Genomic DNA, 22,515 nt, shown 5'->3' with positions numbered 1-22,515 from the left:
TATTTGTTTTTCATTGCAATTTCCCCCCCAGTGCTTTCTCAGATTAAATATTTTTCTTTCTCACTGTACATGTAATTTATTGCTGTAGTTCTTTACCATAATCAGAGGCATTGACTATCAGAAGCTGGACTTCTGTCATTAATAAGATTTTAAAATATTTTCTGGGATTTTTGTTTCATATACAAGTTGTTTTTCTGACATGAGTAAATCCCTGCTACTTGTCCATAAGAGGCAGAATAAAATTTAAGCTGCTGGAGTCAAATTTGCTAACCCCAAGTGGGCTTTTTCAGTTTGAAATTATTCCTTAGTGTGTTAGATATTGATGTTGCTGTCACCTTGAAATATTGCCAGTTTGTGCAAGTTTAAAAATTCAACTTTTTCTCCATTTCAGGATATTTTAAATACTATCATAAGGCACTGCCCTTCCTGCTTCTTTTTCTTGAGCTTACCTGGCTTTACATTGCTCACAGGAGACTTTATAAGAGCCGCAGCCACAGTTCTAAGTACAAACATGTTGGAGGTAAGTATGGTAATGTTCAAGACTGGTGTTCCTGTGAGAGTGTACCACTGTTAGCAGGGTTCAGATTTCTGTGCTCTAACAGGTGTTGGCTCATTAGTGCAATGTGAAACTGATCTCTTGGGTCAGACACCATGGCAGCTGATGTGTGAAATTGTAGGATAAGGTGACATCCTAGTATTGCAAAGGTGTTTCATCAAAAGGACAAAATGTGAGAAATCATATCCTCTCTAATACTGCAGTGCATTTGCACTCTCAAAGCAAAGCTTAGGTTTCAGAATACTGTTAGGGAGTTTTGCAATATATGAATATTGCAGATACCCCACCTACATGTGGAATATGTTTTGTGCAGTCAAGAGAAAGTAAAGCAAGAAATTGTGGGGTTTTTTTTTTTTTACAAATATTGTGTACTCTGCTCCACAGTTCAGTATTGGTTCAACCATAAAATACTATTTTAACGAATTTGGTTTTACACTTTATTATGATCCAGTATAATCATAAAAACTTGGGTAGAATAGTTTGAGAAGATAATGTTCAGTATATACATTTAACAGCAATTTCAACTCACCCCCATTCTATTTCATTATATGTCATAAATAGCACTTTTGTTCTATTCATATTGTTGATGTGTTATAAAAATAATCAGGTTTCATAACAGAAAAGAATCTGCAGTACTAGTCTAGGGGACTAGTGGACTAATGGATTCAATGCTACATGTGATAAACCCGTTTTGGGACATCCCCAACATGAAGTATTTTAAGGAATACTTCAGTATAGATTTTAGTTAATGCAGACCCATTTCTTCCATCAGAAGCTCTTTAGAGAAACAGAAGGTTGAACCTGGTATAAGCAGGAGTGCACCAGTTAATGGCTCCATGTGTGGATTTTGGGATGTTCTCTCTGCTCTGCCTGCACTTCTACAAAAATGATCTGGTCATTGGTGTTTTAAATGTCACACCATTCATTTAAGATTAATTGGGTTCAATCCAAAAGAATATTACTTGTATGTAATTCAAATTCTGTTTCTCATTCATCATTGCTGTTTTTAAAATCAACTGAACAACTAACTAGAGAAATGTGAGATAATCCTATATTTGTAAAGCATATTTTACACTTGCAATCACAGAGCACCTGTATTCACGAAACCTCCAATTTTCTGTGTCCCATTAATGGCTCATCATACATTGCCTATGTTTAATATATTATTATTATTATTATGTAAATATTTCTAGTTTAAGGGCCTTTTAGAGAATGAGAGCTGATGAAAAATGACAGTTTTCAATAATACTGTTGTAAGAGAAATTTCCATGTTATCAGAATCTGAGATTTCTTGTTATATGACAAGACTACATCTCTATTTGTGTTGTTGTTATTTGTTTGTTTATAGGCCCCCCGTTTAGAAGCACATACCATTCTTGGTTCTCTGATTTGCTTTCCTAATCTCTACAGAGAAATCTCATTGTTGCAACCCGTTTCAGAAGCAGAAGTTGTCAGAGGAACTGTGGATGTCAAAGTAAATATTTTCTCTTGGCTGATTGATATGTTTACAATTTCAGGGGGTATATTTATATTTATTTTCATTTTTAATAAATAGTTGAATTGGACTTAGAATGAAAGTTATTTCTTTTGGGTGGATGGAGGCCTTCCATGTGGGCTTAGAAATGTACCAGCCGAAGTCACAATCTAGCCTGTTCTGACCAAGTGGAGAAGCTATTAATGGATGTTCAAATTGTCATCTGGACTTTCTAATAAGAAATTCCCACTTCTAGTAGAAGAGTACATTCCTTTTAGCCTTTAGGCACCCGTACTTGATGTTTTCCTACTAATAAATCAGTAAACTTCCACACTCTTGTATTCCTGCCCTCCAACATTTCACAGATGAAATGTTTATTATGTTTTTTGTTTTAGTGTTACCTCATAAGCACCCTTCTGAAGAATGCCATCGATGAACCTAGTGAAGCTTCAAGGTAAAATGTTGAATAAAAAGAAAATATTGTGCAATATAAACTGAAGAATATTCAGGTTGAATATCCCTTATACGGAATTCCAAAATCCGAAATATTCCAAAATCTGACATTGTTCCATGTTATTACTAGGAAAGTGACATCTTTGCTTTCCGATGGTTCAGTGTACAGAAACTTCGTTTCATACACCTTGAATCCAATTATGAGAGAAAGGGATATAAATCCAGTGGATGAATAAATAAATAAATAATGCACAAAATTATTTAAAGCATTTGTATAAAATTTCCTTCTGGCTGTGTGTATAATGTGTATTTGAAATATAAATGAATCTCATGTTTAGACTTAAGTCCCATCTCCAATATATCTCTTGCAAATATTCCAAAATTCAAAACAATCTGAAATCCCAAACACATCTGGTCCCAAGCATTTTGGATAAGGGATGCTCAAGTTGTGTTATTTGTGTGGAAAGACCAGCACATCTGATGCTTTGCAGTTGAACAGGATAAAATTATTAGTCAGCTGCTGCTAAAATGCAGTCACGCTTCTAGAAAGAGAGGTTTAGCTAAATAACATCTTCAAGCCATTCATTGGAATACAAATAGAGATTCAGTGGCACACGCATGGCAGAGCCAGTGGGAAGCATGGAACAACAAAACCAAAAGTAGTTGCTACAATAGAAATATAGTTGAGTTTAAGAATTACCATTGGCTTCAGAGTACAGACTATCTTAGCCAAGTACCATCCTGAAGTCTATGTATTGCTTCCTAATTTCAGTTCAGTAATCCAGTTGTTTCTCATTTGACTTTCATAAAACTGAAAAGTAAAGGGCTTAGTATGACTTAATAAATTATATATCTCTTTCTTCTTCTTTTTTTAATTTGGAAGGTGCTTAGCTGTTTGCTGTCTTGGACTTTGGATATGTGAAGAACTTGTACAATGTACAAACCATCCTCAAGTAAAAGATGCAATAAATGTTTTAGGTGTGACACTAAAGGTACTAGTATGATATGGGTGGTTTAACTACACAGTTACTCAATGGTATGGTTGGATTACAATGAAAGAGTGCTTCAGTTTCTTAGAATATTTTATTATGTCGATTAAAGATTGTCACATTCAGTCTGTTATTCAAATTTTGGAACATCAATAATTGAAACACTTGCTGTGTACTTGAGACATTAAATTAACCCCAAATGAAACACTAGCTATGTATGTATGTATGACACAGTTGGGTTTGCCTGTTGCAACAAAAACAAGAAGCTAACCATTTTTAATGACATAAATCAGATGCTACTTCATTAGATAAATAGAGGGAGCACAAGGATGACATTTTATGCATTTGATAAAATTATTTATTGAGTCTTGGCCAGAAGAAATCTATTCTGATATTGAGGCTGCTCTGAAATAAACAGTTGGGCTGTTTGGTTTGATGAAGAAATTTATGGGGAAAGTTTGAAATTATTTGACACCATTTGAATGAAAAGTTGATAATAGGTGGTAGGTACTGAGGGAGCTAACTGTCACATCTGAAAAAACCTCTTCCTTTGGCTACAGGCAAGATCAGGTTGCTGATGTACCAAGAGGAGGGGCTACATATATATGTAGCTTCTCAAACTCTCCTCAGATACTAGCTGGCAACTTGCAGGATTTTCTAGGAAATTGCACCATTTCCAGAAAGTTTTATGGAACGTTTTACTAGCTCCTGGTGATACTGAGGGAAGTACTACATTCTTGTTAGGAAAGTAGTTATTTGTTTCCATAATTCTTATTACCTTGGATTCACATAAGCGAAATCACATGGACATACCGTATTTTCTCTTAGCGCATGTGTTTGGCATAAGGGTGTGACAGAAAGTGGTGCCCACATTTCTGGAAACTACTGATTATGGAACCATCCTGTCAGTAGTTTCATACATCTAGATGACTGCCTTACCTAACACCTCAGGAAAAATAACTGATGACAGTAGGCCATCTGTATCTGCGGACATGCCATCCACAGATTCCAGCATCTGCAGACGGCAAACCCGCAGGGGGGAGGGGTGGCAGAGGAGGAGGAAGAGGAGGAGGTGGTGGCGGGAAGAAGGCATGCTCCACCAACAAAGGGACGAAAGGTGCACCCCTTCCCTGACCTTCCCCCTGGGCCCCACCTGGCTAGGAAGGCAGCTGGCTCCCCTCCCCTCTCTGCTGAATCCCCACCTGGCTCCTTTGCTCCCTACTTCCTTTCTTCCCTGCAAGGGGTCCTGAGCTACATGTTCTGTGGAGGGCCAGGCATGTTGGGAAGTGTAATTCCGTGTCTTCCCTGGCCACTCCTGGGCAGAGGGAAGAAAGAGGCCCTGAGGAGGAAGGAAGGGGGCACCCCTCACTTGTCCGATTGTTCCCTCACAGCCAGGAAGGAGCCTTGCCTCCTTCCCTTGCCTTTACCATCTTGGACACCAGTCTCTTTTGAGTTGTCCTCTGCGCAGGCACGCCCCCAACCATCCTGCACCTATGTTAGACCAGGACAATCTGGGAGGCTGAGAGATTGTCCCTGGAGCCAGCAGGTTTCCAGAAGGAAGGAAAGAAAGGACCAGCAAGCCAGGCTTTGGGCAGCTGGAGTGGCAAAGCGTCCTTGTCCCCAGTGGTGGTTGCACAACTATTGAGGTCAATGGGACTTGAGCATCCACAGATTTTGGCATCTTCAAGGGGGGGATCCAGAACGGATCCTGCATGGATAACAAGGGCCCACTGTACATGTAACTCCAGTTCTCATATTGTCACCAAGAAGACAGTTATCCTATCAAAACTGAATTACATACCTCAGTCCTGAGATCCAGGAAGCTAAAAGGTTTCAAGTCCCAAAGAGATTATGAGTGTATCTGTAAGGAATATATTGTCTTATTGCCTTAGATAAGTCTAATGGAGTTGAATCCTTAGCATTCCAGACTTTGGCCCGTTACAAACGGGCCTTTAAGTACGGACTCAGTCCGTACTAGGGTTAGGAAGGGGCGGTGCTTCCGCACCCCCCTAACCCTAGTACGGACTGAGTCCGTACAAAATGGCAGCGCCCCTTCCACAAGGGGGGCCGCCATGACGATGTCACGACCACGCCGCCTCTATACAGGGTGGTGTGGACATGACGTTGCCGCTCTGCGCGAGGGCGCTTAATGCACCCTTTGCGCGGAGCAGGAAGGAGCTCCGTTTCGGAGCTCCTTCCTGGTTTGCGTCGCTGGTTTGCGTCACTGGGCGCAGCCTTCAGACGGCTGTGCCCAGCAATGCAAGGGAGAAAGGGGCCAAGCGGCCCCTTTCTCCTCCTCCCCGCCGCCGCGGGGTGTCCTTGGGGCTTGAAACCCCAAGGACACCCCTTTCCAGGCTGCGGGGAAGCGGCCTTTTGCCGCTTCCTGCGGCCCGGAAAGCAGTGGATCGGGGACTCAGCGGCTGCCGTTCTAGCCACTGAGGCCCTGATACACCAGGGAAAGGCGCGCCTATAGGCCGCCCCAAAGGGGCGGTCTGTAACGTGCCTTTGTTTGAGATACTAGGTAGTTTCTCTGCCTGGAAACTTAGGGTCTGAACAGACAGGCCAAAATAAAGCTGCTTCGGGTCACTTTGGAGGTATACTGTTTAAATGCTACATGCGTCCTAAGTGGCCAGAAGCCGTACCAAAGCCACGCTCCAGTCCTATGGACTAGAGTGCAGCTTTGGGGCAGCTTCTGGCCTCTTAAGATGCATGTGTCATTTGAACAGCATACCTCCAAAGTGACCTGAAGCAATTTTATTTTGGCCTGTCTGTTTGGGCCCTTGATTACTTGATTCTTTGTAACTTGTAGCCAGATGTTGACTATCTTCCCTGCTTTCTAAAAAAAATTTTTTTTCTTAAATAAGTTATAGAGTAGTTTTAATACTTAATACATTGCTAAATAGGAGGTACAGAAATGTTAGTAGAATTTAAATTGCCTGGAGATCACATAAACATTTCCCTTGTATTTCTAGTTCATGGGAGAACAAAAAGCTCCCACCTCAAGTGCTTCTAATCATGGAGGTAACCAGGTGACATATACCTGTTTATTAATATTGAATGAAATGTTAAATGGAGGCAATAGAGGCTTTATCTACAAGCCATTCGAATACAGACTGACTGTCACTCATCCAAAATGCCTAAGACCAGAGGTGTTTCAGAGTTTGGATTTTCTTGACTTTTAGAATACAAGTAGTGTAGTAGGTACTGTATTTGTGAGGCTGGAGAGAGACACTTTAAGGAGGAGGCACTTCTGTTCACTCATTCACAATGTAGAAGCAGGCTTCCTGGAGATCTGTACTGTATTTCTTTTTCAGTGAAACTGGAGGCAGACACCTCCCGCCATTTCAAAGATCCATTTCTTTCCAGACGTGTCTCTCTCCAGCTTCACTAGGAAAGAAAAGTATAGTACAGGTCCCCAAGTGAATCACCAGCTGCCTGATTCCACCTTGCAAATGATCAAACTCACACTGCACTGCAGCCACCTCCTTGAAGTGTCATGCTGACACTCAAAAGGTTTAGGAATTTAGAACATTTCAGATTGTGGATTTTCAGATCATGAATACTCAGCCTGTATGGTCACAAGACAACCTCAGCCTGCTCCACCATTGTTTTGGATTGGGTATAATTTAAAAAGAAAGTTTTACTAGGCATTTACAGTAATAGAGATGCATACTCTTCCTTTGTGTCTTCTTCAGTATTATTATTTGTTTATTTTTCACATTTACAGTTTTCTAACAAGCAGATAGCACAGGAAGCATGTGATGTCTTTCAATTGCTTGCATCTTACTGGGAAAAACTACAAATATACAAAACTTGTCTACCCAGAAAAATTATTGAAGTATGTATGTCTACTAAAATATCTGTGTATGATAATCAGTAACAGATTAATGTGTTTTCTTGTTTACTGAAATTTAATATCGTATTTTTTGGATAGCCATGCTTGTTTTGCTGTTGTAGTCCAGGGCAGCTGGTTGAAGTAACTATAAAATCTTACCAAGCCGGGACCACTCCATATTTCATATGCTCCTCAGTATTTATGGAGTGAATTATCCTAAAGTATTCCATTACCCTTTTTAAAATGTTTAATAATTCCTGTTTCACTTTCTCTGTCTGTCTTTTCAAAATAGAGCCAGGAGAGTTTTACCTGTATCATAGCTTCCACTTTTTAAATGTTTCTGTAGCACTTTGAGAGAACATTTTACTTGTACATTTTAACTGTGCTCTAAGTTGGTTTCATTGTCACACTAGGTGACCCTTTATAGTACAAACTTGCAAGATGTATTTCTTATTTATAATGTTTCTTATAGAGGAGGGAATTAGGTTCTTGCACTGTTGAACCCTTTCTATTGTTCCCTATGAACCTTTGACATTTGTGGCTAGGAATCTGTTTTACCTTCATTATGTTAAATGGTCAATAATACTATCTAATTTCTTTCTGTTAAATTGAAGTCGTCTAGAAATCTAAATCATACCTTGTTTTCTGCTAGTAGTTTGTATGTAATACTTGTATGTACTCTAATACCATTTCAGGGACAGAGCATATTTAAATGATAGTGTCCTGACAGTGGTGGAGGAGGTTCAAGCTTAATGAAATTACAGTATTGAGAAATAATGAGTATATAGTCAAGGCATGAAATATTTGGGACAAGTTCTATTTTTGGGGGTTCAAAATAAAACATTTCTCTAAATTTATTTTATTGAATGGGTTTTACACAGATCCTTGTTGCCACCATCACATTTCTGTTGCCTAGTGCAGAGTACTCTTCTGTGGAAAGTGATAAAAAGGTATGTAATGATAAACTGTTCCTGATATTGTGGCATTAACCATGGAACTAATGTTAAAAGAGTAGCTCCATGATTCACTGGGGGAAGATGAAAACATACTATAGCCAGTGCTTAAAAAACAAAAGGCCATAGCCCCACTGTTATGTTTGGGATTGGATGCAAGAGTATATTATGGATATACTCTTCCTACAAACCGCAGTTAGATGATGACTGGTTTTTACTGCACATGAAGGCATTTGCCCACAATACCAGCTTCATGATTGGACTTTGAGTTAAAGGAAATGTACTTACTATACCTGCTTATGTATATATTTATGATGGAGTGCAGGTTTTCATATTTTTCAAAACAGACCATTTGTAGTCTAAAATGTTTGTTTTAGTTTATAGTTTCCTTATTGCTTTGCTTGCTGGATTGGTGCATGACGTTACCAGTGAAAATGCTGCTGGAACCTATACTTACTTCAACTCTTGAAGATCAACATTCTCCTAAAGCTCCATTGCTTGATTACATTTATAGAGTAAGTATGAAGGATAATATCTGAATACTATTATTTTGGATATTTAATTATACTGTTCATTATGAACAGAGTCACAATCAAACAAAAAGATAAAGCAGTAAAATTTAGTACTTTGCAAACCCACTATTAATTCTGAACATAAATGTTAACAACTAATACAATTTGTTGCAGTTTGAATAATTGAATTCCAGTTTCTTAGTTTAGCAAAGCCTTCAATTGCGATGATGAGGAAAGGCTGTGGAGTGCCCTTAAAGACATGGGAGTGCCAACACATCTGATAGTCCTGATGAGGAATCTGTACTTAGTACAAGAGGCTACTGTCAGAACAGAACACAGAGAAACAGAATGGTTCCCAGTTGGCAAAGGGATCAGATCAAGCTGTATATTATTATTATTATTATTATTATTATTATTATTATTATTATTATTAACCTTTATTTATAAAGCGCTGTAAATTTACACAACGCTGTACATACAATCTTTTAGTTAGACGGTTCCCTGCCCTCAGGCTTACAATCTAAGAAGACACAACACAAAAGGAGAAGGGAGTGGTGGTGGGGAATGGGATCAGGTCCAGCAGTTCTCCACCTCCGAGGCCTGGACCAAGGCAGATGGACTGGAGGAAGTGCTTGTTCAACTTATATGCAGAACATATTGTAAAAAAAGCAGGCTTGGACATAGACGGACGAGGAGTGAAAATAGGAAGAAGGGATATGCAGATGACAGCATAATACTAGCAGAAAACCTCACAAACCTGGAACAACTACTTAGGGATATCAAGGAAGAAAATGCAAAGGCAGGCTTACTGTCGAACATAAAGAAAACAAAAATAATGACCATGGAGAAACTATATAAATTCAACCTAGACAATGAAGAAATAGTAAAAGAGTTCTCATACCTGGGATCAAACATTGATAGGAACAGGGACTGCAGCCAGAAAATCAGAAGAAGATTAAGAATGGGGAGAGTAGCTATGAAAGAACTAGAAGAGATCCTAAAATGCAAGGATATACAACTAGGCACAAAAGTTAGAATCATACAAGCTATTCTATTCCCTATTACCATGTATGGATGTGAGGGCTGGACAATTAAGAAAGAAGATAGGAATAAAATCAATTCATTTGAGATGTGGTGCTAGAGAAAAGTGCTGAGGATTCTGTGGACAGCCAAAAAGAGAAAGAAATGGATCCTAGAGCAGATCAAGCCAGAAGTCTCCCTGGAAGCCAGCATGACAAAACTTAGGCTGACGTACTTCGGACACATCATGAGAAGGCATGATTCATTGGAAAAAACAATAATGCTAGGAAAGGTGGAGGGAAATAGAAAGAGAGGAAGTCCACATGCTAGATGGATGGACTCTATTAAGGAGGCCCGGAGTGTGAGTTTGCAGGAACTAAGCTGAGCAGTGGAGGACAGAGAGTCTGGGAGATGTCTCATCCACAGGGTCGAGATCAACTCGAAGGTGGTTAACAACAACAAATGTTAGTTTAATTTTTTCATCAATTTGCATTAGTTTTCTTATCTGTGATATTTTGAACATCTTCTGCATATTGCATTGTATCCATTATTAAACTAGCAGAAAAAGAAAAACAGCACTGTTTTGGTAATGATTTTCCAACTGGTAATGGAACATCTAGCACAAATAACACCCTGCTTTGTTACAGGGATCATACACACACACACACACACACACACACACAACTGCAAAAGCTTTGCTGGCTGCAGGGTTATTTCTGGACACTGTTCAAAGTGCTAGTATGACCTATACAGCTTAGACCTAGGCTATCAGACAGACTGTATTTACCTTTATGAGCTTGTCTAGACCTTGAGAGACTTTTCTTTCTTTCTTTCTTTCTCACAATCTTCACAGGTACAGTTGGTGGGTATACTAAATAGGGCCTACTCTACATTTCTGTATATTGTCATTGTTAAATGGGAACTGTATGTTCATGAAGATAACAATGAGATCTATGGTAGGCAGTATCATGAAGTAGCCTAGAGATGTACATCATCTCTGAGAGGTGAACAACCATAATGTAACCAATGGGGCCCTCCACTGAAGCAGCCTGTATATGGTATTTTCTGTTATGCTGTTTCTAATGTAGAACATATAATAGTATTTTTTTTAATCTTCTTCCTCAGGTGCTACACAGTTGTGTTCATGGTTCGAACACTTACACACAGCAAAGCCATTACCTCCTAAGCCTTGCAGACCTCTCAAGTGATGTCTACGATCCATTTTTGCCACTAGGAAGTGTCAGGAATTCTGAACTTACACAGTTTCAGTCCTCAGAAGATCTGAATAATTTGCTCACTGTTGCTGAAGGTAACATTAGTTTTAAATGAAAGGACATATTTTAACCTTAAAAATAGTTTTAAAGAGCTTTGTGTTTGAGAAGAATAATGTTTTGCTAGACCTTTATCTAGCCTTCATGCACCTGCTATTGACATTTATTTTGTATGCTTCAAATAAGAAAGTCCAGAATAAAGTGAAGGTAGATTACATGATAAGTCCTCCCACTAATACAAGCTTTCTCCATTTGATTTCATTCCTCCTTCCAATGCAACCCCAGGATAGGAAACCCTCGGGAAACCCTTTCCAGGGGCTGCAGAAGGGTCTAAAGTGTGGGAAATTTCCCTTGCACAAATACTGCTTGTTTTACAAACTTGTTTTAATATTTGTAAAAGTTGGCTTGACAGTGGTTTTGAAAGCTAGATAGAGATTCTTGTGATAAGTAAATACATGTTGCAAGATATTATTACTTTGTCTGCATATTGCTGCTTTGGTTCACACAGAGTGTTACTGTCAAGAATATTAAAACTCTAGCTGAACCAAAACATTTCTCATACTTACATCCAGTCCTGAACTGACACATACAAATATATACAGATTAAAATATTTTTTTATGGTGGCATAAAGAAATTACATGTACAGGAGCTGGCACTACATATTTATCTGCACATGAAAAGGAAGTGTTTATCTGTGGATAATATTAGTTGGGAATCACTATTTCAAAGAAAAGTTCATAGTCTTATAGTGCATTCTGTTTTATTAGCATAAATTCCAGAACCTGTATAATTTGTGTGGGTTTAGGTTCCTGCTTCTTAATAACCCAAACAAAAACTCAAGAATAATCTCTTCTGTGATAGAGATTATTCCTTGCCTAATAACAGAAGTTAAAACATGCAGAAAACAAATTACCTAGATTTGGAAAAATAAATTTTAAATTGGATAGATTAACAGAAAACAAATTATCTAGATTTGGAAAGATACATTTCAGATTGGATAGATACATTAAACTTACCCTAATGCAAATAATAAGTGTTATACTAATATAAAAGTTTTAAATAAAAAGTTTAAATTATTCACCATGGTTACACATTGCCGTAGGAATCCACAATGGTCCTGGTGGTGCAGTGATTAAATCTTGGTACTGCAGCCACAACATTGTGGGTTTGAACCCTCAGGGCTCCAGGTTGACTCAGCCTTCCATCATTTCATAGGTTGGTAAATGATTACTCAGCTTGTTGGGGGCAATTGTAAATTAGAGAGTGCTTAGTTAACAATGAAGCAGTACAGAAATGTGAAGTGTTATTGCTATTGCTATGTCTTTTCCAAAAACATTCATAAACTATATTGACTTAAATCCAGTTCCTCATTATTATTATTATTATTATTATTATTATTATTATTATTATTATCCTTATCCTTATCCTTTATTTATAAAGCGCTGTAAATTTACACAGCACTGTACATACAATCTTTTTAATTGGATGGTTCCCTGCCCTCAGCCTTACAATCTAAAAGGACACGACACAAAAGGAGAAAGGAGCGGTGGTGGGAAAGGGGATGAGGGCCAGCAGTTCTTCTCTATCTCCGAGGCCTGGATCAGGGGAGATGGACTGGAGGGAGGGCTTGGCTTCTTAATGGATGGTTCCATCCATTCCATATTGTTAGTCTACTCATTCCAACTAGAGTAGACTAACAATACTTAGATAAATCCTACTAATTCAATGAGTCTACTCTAGTTAATACAAGTAATTATATATTTAGGCCATAGTGCATGTGTAACAGCTGTCATCTTTAAAATAGAATCCATTGGGTTTTCTCTTTCATACAACAATAAAACAAATGATGATTCAAGTTCTCAATTTATTCATTCCCACAAATGCACTCACAATTCATATAAGGACCTTTCTTCTTCTCATCCTCTTCAGTTGCAGTTAGTGATCACTGAAGCTTAGCAAATCTGGATATTCTGCATTTAAATGTAAATGCTGTCATTTAGCAACTCACCACATTATATAACATTTATCTTCTAATTCAAATTTTCTGCCTAACTGTATCTTGGACTTTAATCTTAGATTCCAGTTGACAACCTTGATAACAAGATCCTTTGAGTAAACCAAAGAGACTTGATTATCTAGTTAGAATATCATAATGATTCTCCAATTTAAGGGTAATCTTGGTATTCTAAAACTTATTTTCCTCTGTCTTCTGATGCTTGTTTAATCCTCTATTAGTAATTAAATTGTCACTATTATCATTCATATATATATATATGAGAATGATATTGGCAGTAGTTTTACTTCCAGACCTAAACCCACAGACAGTATATCCCAAGATAACACTTCCAAAACTCTGTTCACGATTGGCTCAAAGAATAAGTGTTCCTTATTTCCCATATTTCAGAAACATTTAGAATGTACTTTGGCCACCAAGAGTTTCATAACAGAGGAAACCTGGTATATATTTTGGCCAGCTTGATTTCTTTCTTTATTTTTGTTATTAATTGCTTTCAGAAAGAAGAAGGAGGAGCTTGGAGTTAATACCTTTGACTGCACGGATGATTATGGCGCATCTAGTAAACAATCTGGGCCATTATCCCTTGAATGGAGGACCTGCCGTTCTTCACAGCCTTATTAGCGAAAACCACAACAACTCTTATGTAGAATCTTCTGAACTGTCTTCTGAAGTCTTCAGAAGCCCAAACTTACAACTTTTTGTATTTAATGATAGTACTCTCATATCCTATCTTCAAATTCCTTCAAAAAGAGAGGAAGATGATGAACCACCAAGAACTCTATCTGAAGTTAGAGTAATTGTTAGAGATATCTCAGGGAAATATTCATGGGATGGAAAACGGATGCATGGACCATTAGCTGGTTGTCCACCAAATCCCAATAAAAGAAAACCCACTGTACTTCTTGACAATCATAAACAAAACTTTGAGTCTCCAGTGGATTTTATGCAAACGTATGAAGGAGAAGATGCTCTTGATAAATTGCTTGAGAAAATTGGCAATAGTAGTCCTGAGTGCCTTTTACGTCCACAAGTAAAATTAAATGAGCCATCACCATCACCATGTGTCATGAGCAGTGAGCAAGAGAATGATATTTTAGAAGCAATAATAAAACAGAATTGCACAGAAAATGAATATGTACAAGGATGCAGTTTGAATCCTAGCATGAAAGCTGAATTTCAGAAGGCACCAAGACCTGCTCAGCCCCAAGCATCATTTCATTTATGTAGACTTTTACTAAATGACTTAGGGATGAATTCTTGGGATAAAAGGTAAGTAAAGTAATATATTTCTGAACCAGTTATTAAAAATGTTACAGTTTGCTCCAAAAATATGCCAGATGGCAGTCTTATTTTTTGAGAAAGCACATCCTTCTGATGGAAGGGAAGGAGGCCTGACAATAAACAGGAGGGGTATCCTTGCATTCCTAGATAAGTAGTGCTTTCTAATAATAGTGGAGGGGGGGATCCCCACCCTTCTTTCTTCCCTTTTTGAGATGGACTGGGGTGAAGGAGAGGTGATACAGTTGGTTATCATCTTTCTTTTTACTTCCCCACTGGCTTCCTAGCCAAGGGCATCAAATAAAGAACATGGAGTTGGGAAGGTAAGGGGGAGTATTGGTGTCAATCAGAAGAAATGGCTCCTCTGAACTAGAGACAAAGGCCCGAAACAGATAAGCCAAAAGAGGTTGCTTCTGGCCACTTTAGGGGCATGGCATTCAGGTGACTCCCCTCCCCCCATAAAGCAGCCGGAAGCCACTCAGAAGCCTTGCCAAGGTAGCAGAAGCCAGGAGTGGATTAAATCTGCTCCTTCTGGCATCCCATTTGGGATTGTGGTAGTGGCCCACTTCGGAGCAAGCCATCCAGTCACCACAGTACCGGTGCGATTGCCTTCCAAGCTGTCTTCTCTGGCCCGAAGGCAGTTTCCCCCCCAAGGGATTTCCAAATTAGAGCACATGAATTCTTCTGGATTTGATTGACAAAATGCAACTTAGATGGATTAAACTAAATCAAGAACAAGGCAATTAAGAAGCAATAAAGCACTGAACCTATCTGACAAAATGATGGACTGCATGAAACGTCCTTACAGAGTATGGCTTAGATCAGATTTATAGCTGTGTCTTCTGCTCTAAATTGTGTTACATTCTAGAGTTGCTATGTTTATTTCAGCAGTTCACTGTTAGGAGTGTTGTGGAATAAGATGGCTGCTTTGCCTGGTTGGGTTGGAAGAGAATAGATTGCCCTCCCCCTAGTGAAGTTGGAATATTTATTCCACCAAAGCTAGAACCTATCCTCTATGTTCTGGAGCCAGTTCACAACAAATTCCCAGGAAAAAAAGAAATAGGTGTAGCCAATGAATACAATCAGATTTTTGTTAGTCCTGTCCTTTTTTCAGATTTCAGTTTTCAGTTTCATTTACCTTCTATTTTCCCTTCCAAATAGTAATACATACACATACACCACACATACACATACCTTTTCTCCACATGTTTGCAAAGTAAATAATGAAAAATTATCATTTCCACTTTGACGCTTTCTTTGATGGAGTTTTATTTGATAGGCTTGCTATCTTGATTTGAAAATTAAAATGTGTATATTTGATTGTTATTCATACAAACAGTACAGAAAATTAAAGTTTACTTGGTATTTAAGTGTCTCTCATACTCCCATGGTGCAGCTCCAGCTCCATTTGGTTAAATCAGCCAAATATGGATGAGAATCTGAAGAACAGTGTTTCACCTGAGTAATCTGGACATCTTGTGCTGAGTGTTTCCAGGAAATGTTACTGGAGTGAGAAATAGATTTGGAGAGGTAGATTACTGGCACCTAGAGTAAACTAAAGCACACAGTTCTGAAATAACTAACTTTTTATTGAATATCTTCTTTTTGCCAAAATTATAAAATGTGAATGCTTTTGTAATTTTGTTATTTTTATCATTTTTGTCATTTTTCCTGTTACACTTGAAAATATTACTACTTTGTTCTGTGCCGGCAACTCATTTCCAATTTATGGCAACTCTAAGATGAACCTATCACGGAGTTTTCTTGGCAAGTTTCTTCAGAGGGGTTTTTGTTGTTGCCATCCTCTGAGGCTGCACAGTATCACCCAATGGATTTATATGGCTGAGCCGGGATTCAAAGCTTGGTCTCCAGAGTCATAGTGCAACACGCAAACCACATTGGCGGTCATATATTACTAATACTACTACTTGTTGTTGCTGTTGTTTTTATTATTATTTGTTCCCCACCTTGATCTATAGAGGTGGATAAAAGTAGTAAAAACAACCATAATAATGACAAATTGTTGTTATTGTTGCTACCCTCTCAATAGATCAAGGTGGGGAACAACAGTGAATTAGATACATAATTAGAGCATCGATGCATACTTTAAAATAGTTCCATTAAAAAGCATATAAATCTGCTGGAAAAGACTAGTGTTTACTGCTGTTTTAAACTCAAAGCATATCCAGCTGTCAAATCTCTGGCAGATCATCCCACAATCTGTGGGCGGCCAAAAAAAATGTAAAGCAGCAGTTGTCAGCCCAGTTTTGGATGACTGAAGTAAGTGTCCCCCAGAGGTTCTGAGGGCACATAGTGCACATATACAGGAAAAAGCATATGTACAGAGCACACATATACAGGAAAAAGCAATTCTGTTGGTAACCTGGACACCAACCATATGGGGCTTTAAAAGTAACAACCAACATTTTATATCTTGCCCGGAAACTTAATTGGCAGCTAGTGGAGTGGTTTTAAAAAATTATTCCTAGGTATACCAGTCAGCCAGTTTGAATGCTATGCTTTGAACTGATTGAAGTTCCCAAACTTGGTACAGAGGCATCCCAGTGTACAGGGCTTTGCAGAAGTTTAGCCTTGAGGTTACTAGTTCATGTACTACCCTCTCCCAGTGGATCTCCCAGCTCTAGGGAATCTGGTGTAACAGCCAAAGCTGAAAATAGTTGCTCCTGGCCATCACATCTGTCTAGACCATCATTTGGAGCAACAGATCCAAAAGTAACCCCAAGCGGTACACATAATTTTCATGGAGAGTGCAACCCTGTCCAAAACTGTTTGATGTACCTCAAAACCCAGATTAGGACTGATAGTAAGCGCCTTCACCTTGTTGGGATTTAACCTTATTTTGCTTTCTCTCATTTGATCTGTTACCTCTTCAAAATACTCATTCAGAGGAGACACATGATCCTTAACTGGTGCTGTTATCGAATGCATAAAGAAATGGTTTTTTGTGTCATCAGTGTGTTGATCCCACTCCACCCAAACCTCTGAATTATCTCTCCCAGTTGGTTCATGTAGTATTTATCTACCACACTGGAGTAGAATAGATAGGTTAATGTTTTTGTATCACATGTCTTTCCCTTTGTAATATATTTTTTGTATATCTTTAGAAAAAGTTTTCATCTATTGAAGAAAAATTCTAAGTTGTTGAGAGAGCTGAAAAATTTGGATTCCAGGCAATGGTGAGTTAAACACTGGAACCATCTAACTGGGGAAATGTTTTTAAAAGGTAGAGTATATTATTTTATGCTGGTGAAAAAAAATCAGGTTGTATTTAATTTTGAATAATATATGTTGTATTGCTGTTCTGTTCAATTAAAGTATGATATATTACTGACTGCTTACGAAGATGAAGACCTATTTATCTCTTGGACAGTTTTGAATTGGTTTCACATCAGAGGTACAGTATAGCATGGGAGGGAATGAGGGCATTGCCACCCCCATGATAATTCTGCTTCCCCCATGAAATTTTCCTTCAGTCCCCAAATTTGTAGCATTGCTGTAACTTCACACTTCAGTTGAACATTTAGAAATCCAGTTTAGTTAAGTTTAGTTAATCCAGTTAAAAAGAACAGACAAAGTTACCAGGATTATATACATAACAAAAGTATGAAAGATCCTTATTGTCTCACTGTATGAGGCAAAGAAATTCAGCCCTGACTGAACAAACAAGAATAGAATTTGTAAATTGCAGAGTAGAAAAGTCTTCAGCTTTTCCTCTGTATCACCTATTTTGTTGCTGAAACCTGCTGGTGGATGTCTGTTATGCACAATTTGACTCCCTGTTGTGCACTTCTAACAGTGTGAGAACAAGACAAGTGGCAAGATAAGAAATATTTTAGTTTACAACACAGTTCAATCAAAATTAAATTTATGTAACTGTAAAATGAAATAAGAGTGTATATGTTTAGGGAAATAAGATTATTCTATGTATCCAAAGGTGAGGCAGAGAAATAAATAGAAATATTGCTACAGAAAGGTAGCAGGAAATCAAGAGATGAAATAAAAATATGGCCTATTCAGGTGAATACTGTAGGAGTTAAATGACCATAGAGAGCCAGCATGGAGTAGTGGTTTGAGCATTGGACTATGATTCTGGAAATCAGAATTCAATTCCCTGTTAAGCAATGGAAACCTACTGAGTGATTTTGAGTGAGTTGCATAATCTCAGCCCCATAAAACCCCATGATAGACTTGCCTTAGGGTCACCATAAGTCAGAATTGACTTGAAGGCACAAAAAACATGTGACCACATATCTTTATAGAATGCAGAGGGAGCTGGAAAACCTAAGGCAGGAAGAATAGTACTGTACTGTTATGCATTGGTTTGTTTATCTCCCTGTTGGGCTCGGCAGGGGTGGAAAGAATATTACAAGAGTTGAGGGGAGAAAATGAGAAAGGGGCTTCTCCAGAAACCCTGACTTGAAGAATCCTCCTCAAGCCACTTTCTCATTTTTTACAGTCTTGATTCAAGAACTAGTTCCATCCCGTCAGCCCAGATTCAGCCTTTTTCCGCACCCTTCCATGTTCATGTAGTGGCTGGCAGGGCAGCAGGAGTAAACAAATGAGTATTGTGCCAGTATAGCCTATACAGTTGGTCCTCCGTTTTCACGGGGGATCCATTCTGGACCATCATCACCACCCCATGAAAATGGAGGCTCACGCTTATTCAAGCCCCATAGTGGAGTGCACCCCCATGCATGCAGACCATTGCAAATAGCGGAGGTTGCTCCTCCATGTATATTCAAGAGTGCAGGTCTGAGATCCGTGCATTAGGAAGGCTGACTGTATAACACAGTGACATCCTGCGGGAACTCTTGAGATCATCTAAGAGGTTCTGAATAGTGCCTAAATTATCTTTTACAATCTGGCTCATAAGAGAACTTGATCACTTGACAGCCTACTGTGAAAATTTTGCCTGTTACTTTGCAATTAAAATTATTCATGTTAGTTCCAACTTGACTTGTTAGTTCCAGTTGGCGCAGGTCCAGTAGATGTAATTTTAGCTCCTGTAAAGTATAATTAATGCTTTACAGTTTATGCAGCCTGAGGACGTGGACAGATCATTGGAGAGGTAAGAGCCACCAAATGGGTTCTATATCCTTGGTACAACCACCTCTATTCAGTAGGGCCAGTGATAGATGGGTAAAAGCAGTGGTCAGTGCCTCTTTACCAAAGGCAGTGTCCCAACATGCCTCAGGGAGGCTGTTGTAAGATGTCTACTGAAAAAACCTTTGATTCCACTGTTAAATATTCCACATTGAATAACAGATGGTCAGTCGCCAATATTTCATCTTTGAGCAAGGTACTGAAGTCAGTGTTGGCCTCCCAGCTTCAAGGATTGCTTGATAAAACAGATTTTCTCAATCTGCCTCAGGCCTGGCTATGGGACAGAGATGGCTTTTGGTGCCTTGGTGATTGACCTACACCAGGAAATGGACAGAGCGAGTGTGTCCCTTTTGGTCTGTTGGGCCTCTTCACATCTTTTGATACATGATACTCTTTTGGGCTACCTTGCTGGGATTATACTTGGAGCAGCTGTTTTACAGTGGCTCCATTGTTTTCTAGAGGGAATAGCCTAAAAGATGGTATTAAGGTTTCTGTACAGTCCTCCGTGGTATTCAACAAGGAACCTGAGGGATAAGTTTTCTGGAGTTTGGAGTTTTAGTTACCTATCTCCAAAAAAGTTGATTTTGTACTAAACCAGCGTCTGGCAACAATAATGGACTAGATGAGGATGAATAAACTGAAATTTAACTCCAGGTAGTCAAAAGGCAGATAAGCGAACAGGGATCCAGCCTATTCTAGTTGGGATTACACTTCCCCTCTGATCTCAAGTTTGTAGCTTGGATGTTCTCCTGGACTCCGCTGTAAGCCTGGAGATTAAAGTTGCAGCACTGACCAGACATGTACACATTTAAAACTAGTGCACCTGCTGCAGCCATTCCTCAAAATGCCTGATCTGACCATGGTTCCACACACCTTAGTAACATATACATTTGGATTATTGGAACAAAGGTGGGTCTGTCTTTGAAAGGTTCTCAGAAACTTCAGTAGGCTCAAAGGACTCTAGCTAGACTGCTAATGGGCTGCCACAGGAAGCATACAACTCACTTGTTGCAACAGCTCCACTGGTTGCCTGTTTAATTCTAGATACAACTCAAAGTGCCTAATATGAACTATAAAGGTCAATATGGCTCAGGTCCAGGCTGTTCGAAGGACCTCCCTATATGAACCTGCCTGGGCTCTAAGTTCTTCCAGGGAGGCTATTCACTCCACCCCACCACTTTTTCAGACACATTGGTGTAGACAAGGGAGAGGACCTTCTCAGTGGACGCTCCTAGATTTTGGAACTTCCTCCCCCAAGATGTCATGTTGTTTTACTGATTTTTATCTTGGAATCAATCTGTTTTCAAAAATTTTGATACTGTGAGCTAATTTTAATATGTTTTTACTTAGGTGTTTGCAAATACTTTTAACTACATTTGTTTTATTTTCTGTAAACTTTTTTGGGTCCCATTATGGGAAGGGGAAAGATTAATTGATTATGGTGGTGGTGGTGGGGATGATTGTGGGGCATGATATGAAGAGTCAAAATTAGGAAGTGGTATTGTTCAAATGGTTTGAAAGCTTACCAACAGATGATGAGTGTCAGGATATATCTTGTTCTTCTTCGTGGTCTCTGCGAATCATACAAATGGGTTTCACTGCGCCTGCGCAGTGCTGCTCGGAACCTACTGGAATCACTGGGCAAAGTTTACTTTGCAACATATAGAAACTTTTTGGCGGTAACTCCGCCCACCCGTTATAAGGCCCCTGCCTTCCCGCTCTTTTCCCCAGTTCCTTTTTTCCGCTGCGCTAGCTGCTTCAGGGAACTTTCGCTTGCTTCGCTTGCTTGGAATCACTTTAGTTTTTTGACCTCGGACTGTACTCTTGACCATTCTTTGTCTCCCGCCCCTGGTAACTTCGAACTTCGGACTGTTGACCTCGTTTCGGTTTTTCCTCTGGCTTTGACGACTTTGAAATGCCTGCACCCTTCAAGAAATGCGACATTTGTGGGGGCAAGGTGCCCGTCCAGGACCCGCACTCCTCTTGCCTGCTGTGCCACGGCCAGAACCATGACACCAAGGCCTGCCTGCTCTGCAGATCCCTCTCGTCCCAGGCCCGGAAAAACCGTGAGTCCCGGCTTACTTCGGCGATTGCCCTGGGCAAGGTGCAAGAGGGAGGTTCGCGGTCATCTTCCGTCCCGCCTTCCGCGCCACCAGCTTCATCTTCTCGGGCCAGTGTGTCCAGCGTGGCATCCGCGAGGGCCACCGTCTCCAGTGTGGTGTGTGTCCCGGCCGGGACAGTCCCTCCCACCACCTCCGATGTGGCCCGTGGCTCGAAACCGCCCAGCGCCACCGACGAACCCTCCAAGCGCCCCCACAAGTCTTCGGGGACTGAGGGTACCGAGCCGACCTCCAAACTGACGAAGAGATCGGAGGGCTCGCATGCTAAGAAGGCTACCGAGACGGAGGTCCATCTCGCTTCGCCTTCGTCCTCCAGGACATCCAAGGCGTCCCGCCACGCTCCGAAACCCAAAGAGCCGGCTGTGCCCTCGGGAGCCACTCACATCCTGTTACCTGACAGGGCGAGGTCTCCAAGACCCTCCTCTTCGGGAGCGGCGGCTGTCCTCCTGGATCTTCCGGACAATCCTTTCTTCCCATCGGAGGAAGCTCCGAGGCCGGGGAAGAAGAGGCACCACGACAAGACGGGTCGTGATCCTGCCCCGAAAAAGTCCAAGTCTTCCAAGGATCAGTCCACTACCGACCCGCCGAAGGCGAAGGACAGGAAGCGTTCCCCTTCCAAAAAGACCCGCGTTTCCACTCCGGCAGCCCCACGTGATCCGGAGCCTGCGCCCGAGGTTCGGCTGACTCCGGTACCGGACACGCCACCGCCCCAGCCCACCATGGACTTTGTCCACGGGACGGAGGACACCGTTCCTCCCCTCTCGCCGGAACAACGGTCGCCTCCCCACTCGGGGATCGACGACGACGAGGACCAGCCCCGCAGACAGCAAATACCGGACCTGTTCTCGACACTCAATCAGGCCGGTACTACTTGTCGATATCGGAGGAGAGAGCAATCAGGGAGTTCACCAG

General features: G+C 40.2%; 1 protein-coding gene across 3 annotated transcripts in view; it reads left to right on the top strand.

Annotated features, from left to right (window-relative positions):
- The window catches only part of RALGAPA2 (Ral GTPase activating protein catalytic subunit alpha 2), a 226,676-nt gene that overhangs the window by 115,103 nt on the left and 89,058 nt on the right, over window positions 1-22,515 (top strand). For all 3 annotated transcript variants that reach the window (XM_042461719.1, XM_042461720.1, XM_042461721.1), the window contains 10 exons: window positions 392-520; window positions 1,905-2,030; window positions 2,426-2,484; window positions 3,367-3,475; window positions 7,200-7,310; window positions 8,189-8,257; window positions 8,638-8,775; window positions 10,918-11,101; window positions 13,579-14,350; window positions 17,485-17,556. In XM_042461719.1, the coding sequence (XP_042317653.1) occupies window positions 392-520; window positions 1,905-2,030; window positions 2,426-2,484; window positions 3,367-3,475; window positions 7,200-7,310; window positions 8,189-8,257; window positions 8,638-8,775; window positions 10,918-11,101; window positions 13,579-14,350; window positions 17,485-17,556 (1,769 nt within the window). The remainder of the gene's footprint in view (window positions 1-391; window positions 521-1,904; window positions 2,031-2,425; window positions 2,485-3,366; window positions 3,476-7,199; window positions 7,311-8,188; window positions 8,258-8,637; window positions 8,776-10,917; window positions 11,102-13,578; window positions 14,351-17,484; window positions 17,557-22,515) is intronic.

Source organism: Sceloporus undulatus, chromosome 4 (assembly GCF_019175285.1).
Source record: "Sceloporus undulatus isolate JIND9_A2432 ecotype Alabama chromosome 4, SceUnd_v1.1, whole genome shotgun sequence".
NCBI classification, from domain to species: domain Eukaryota; kingdom Metazoa; phylum Chordata; class Lepidosauria; order Squamata; family Phrynosomatidae; genus Sceloporus; species Sceloporus undulatus.
This window is presented reverse-complemented; position numbering and strand designations above follow the sequence as displayed.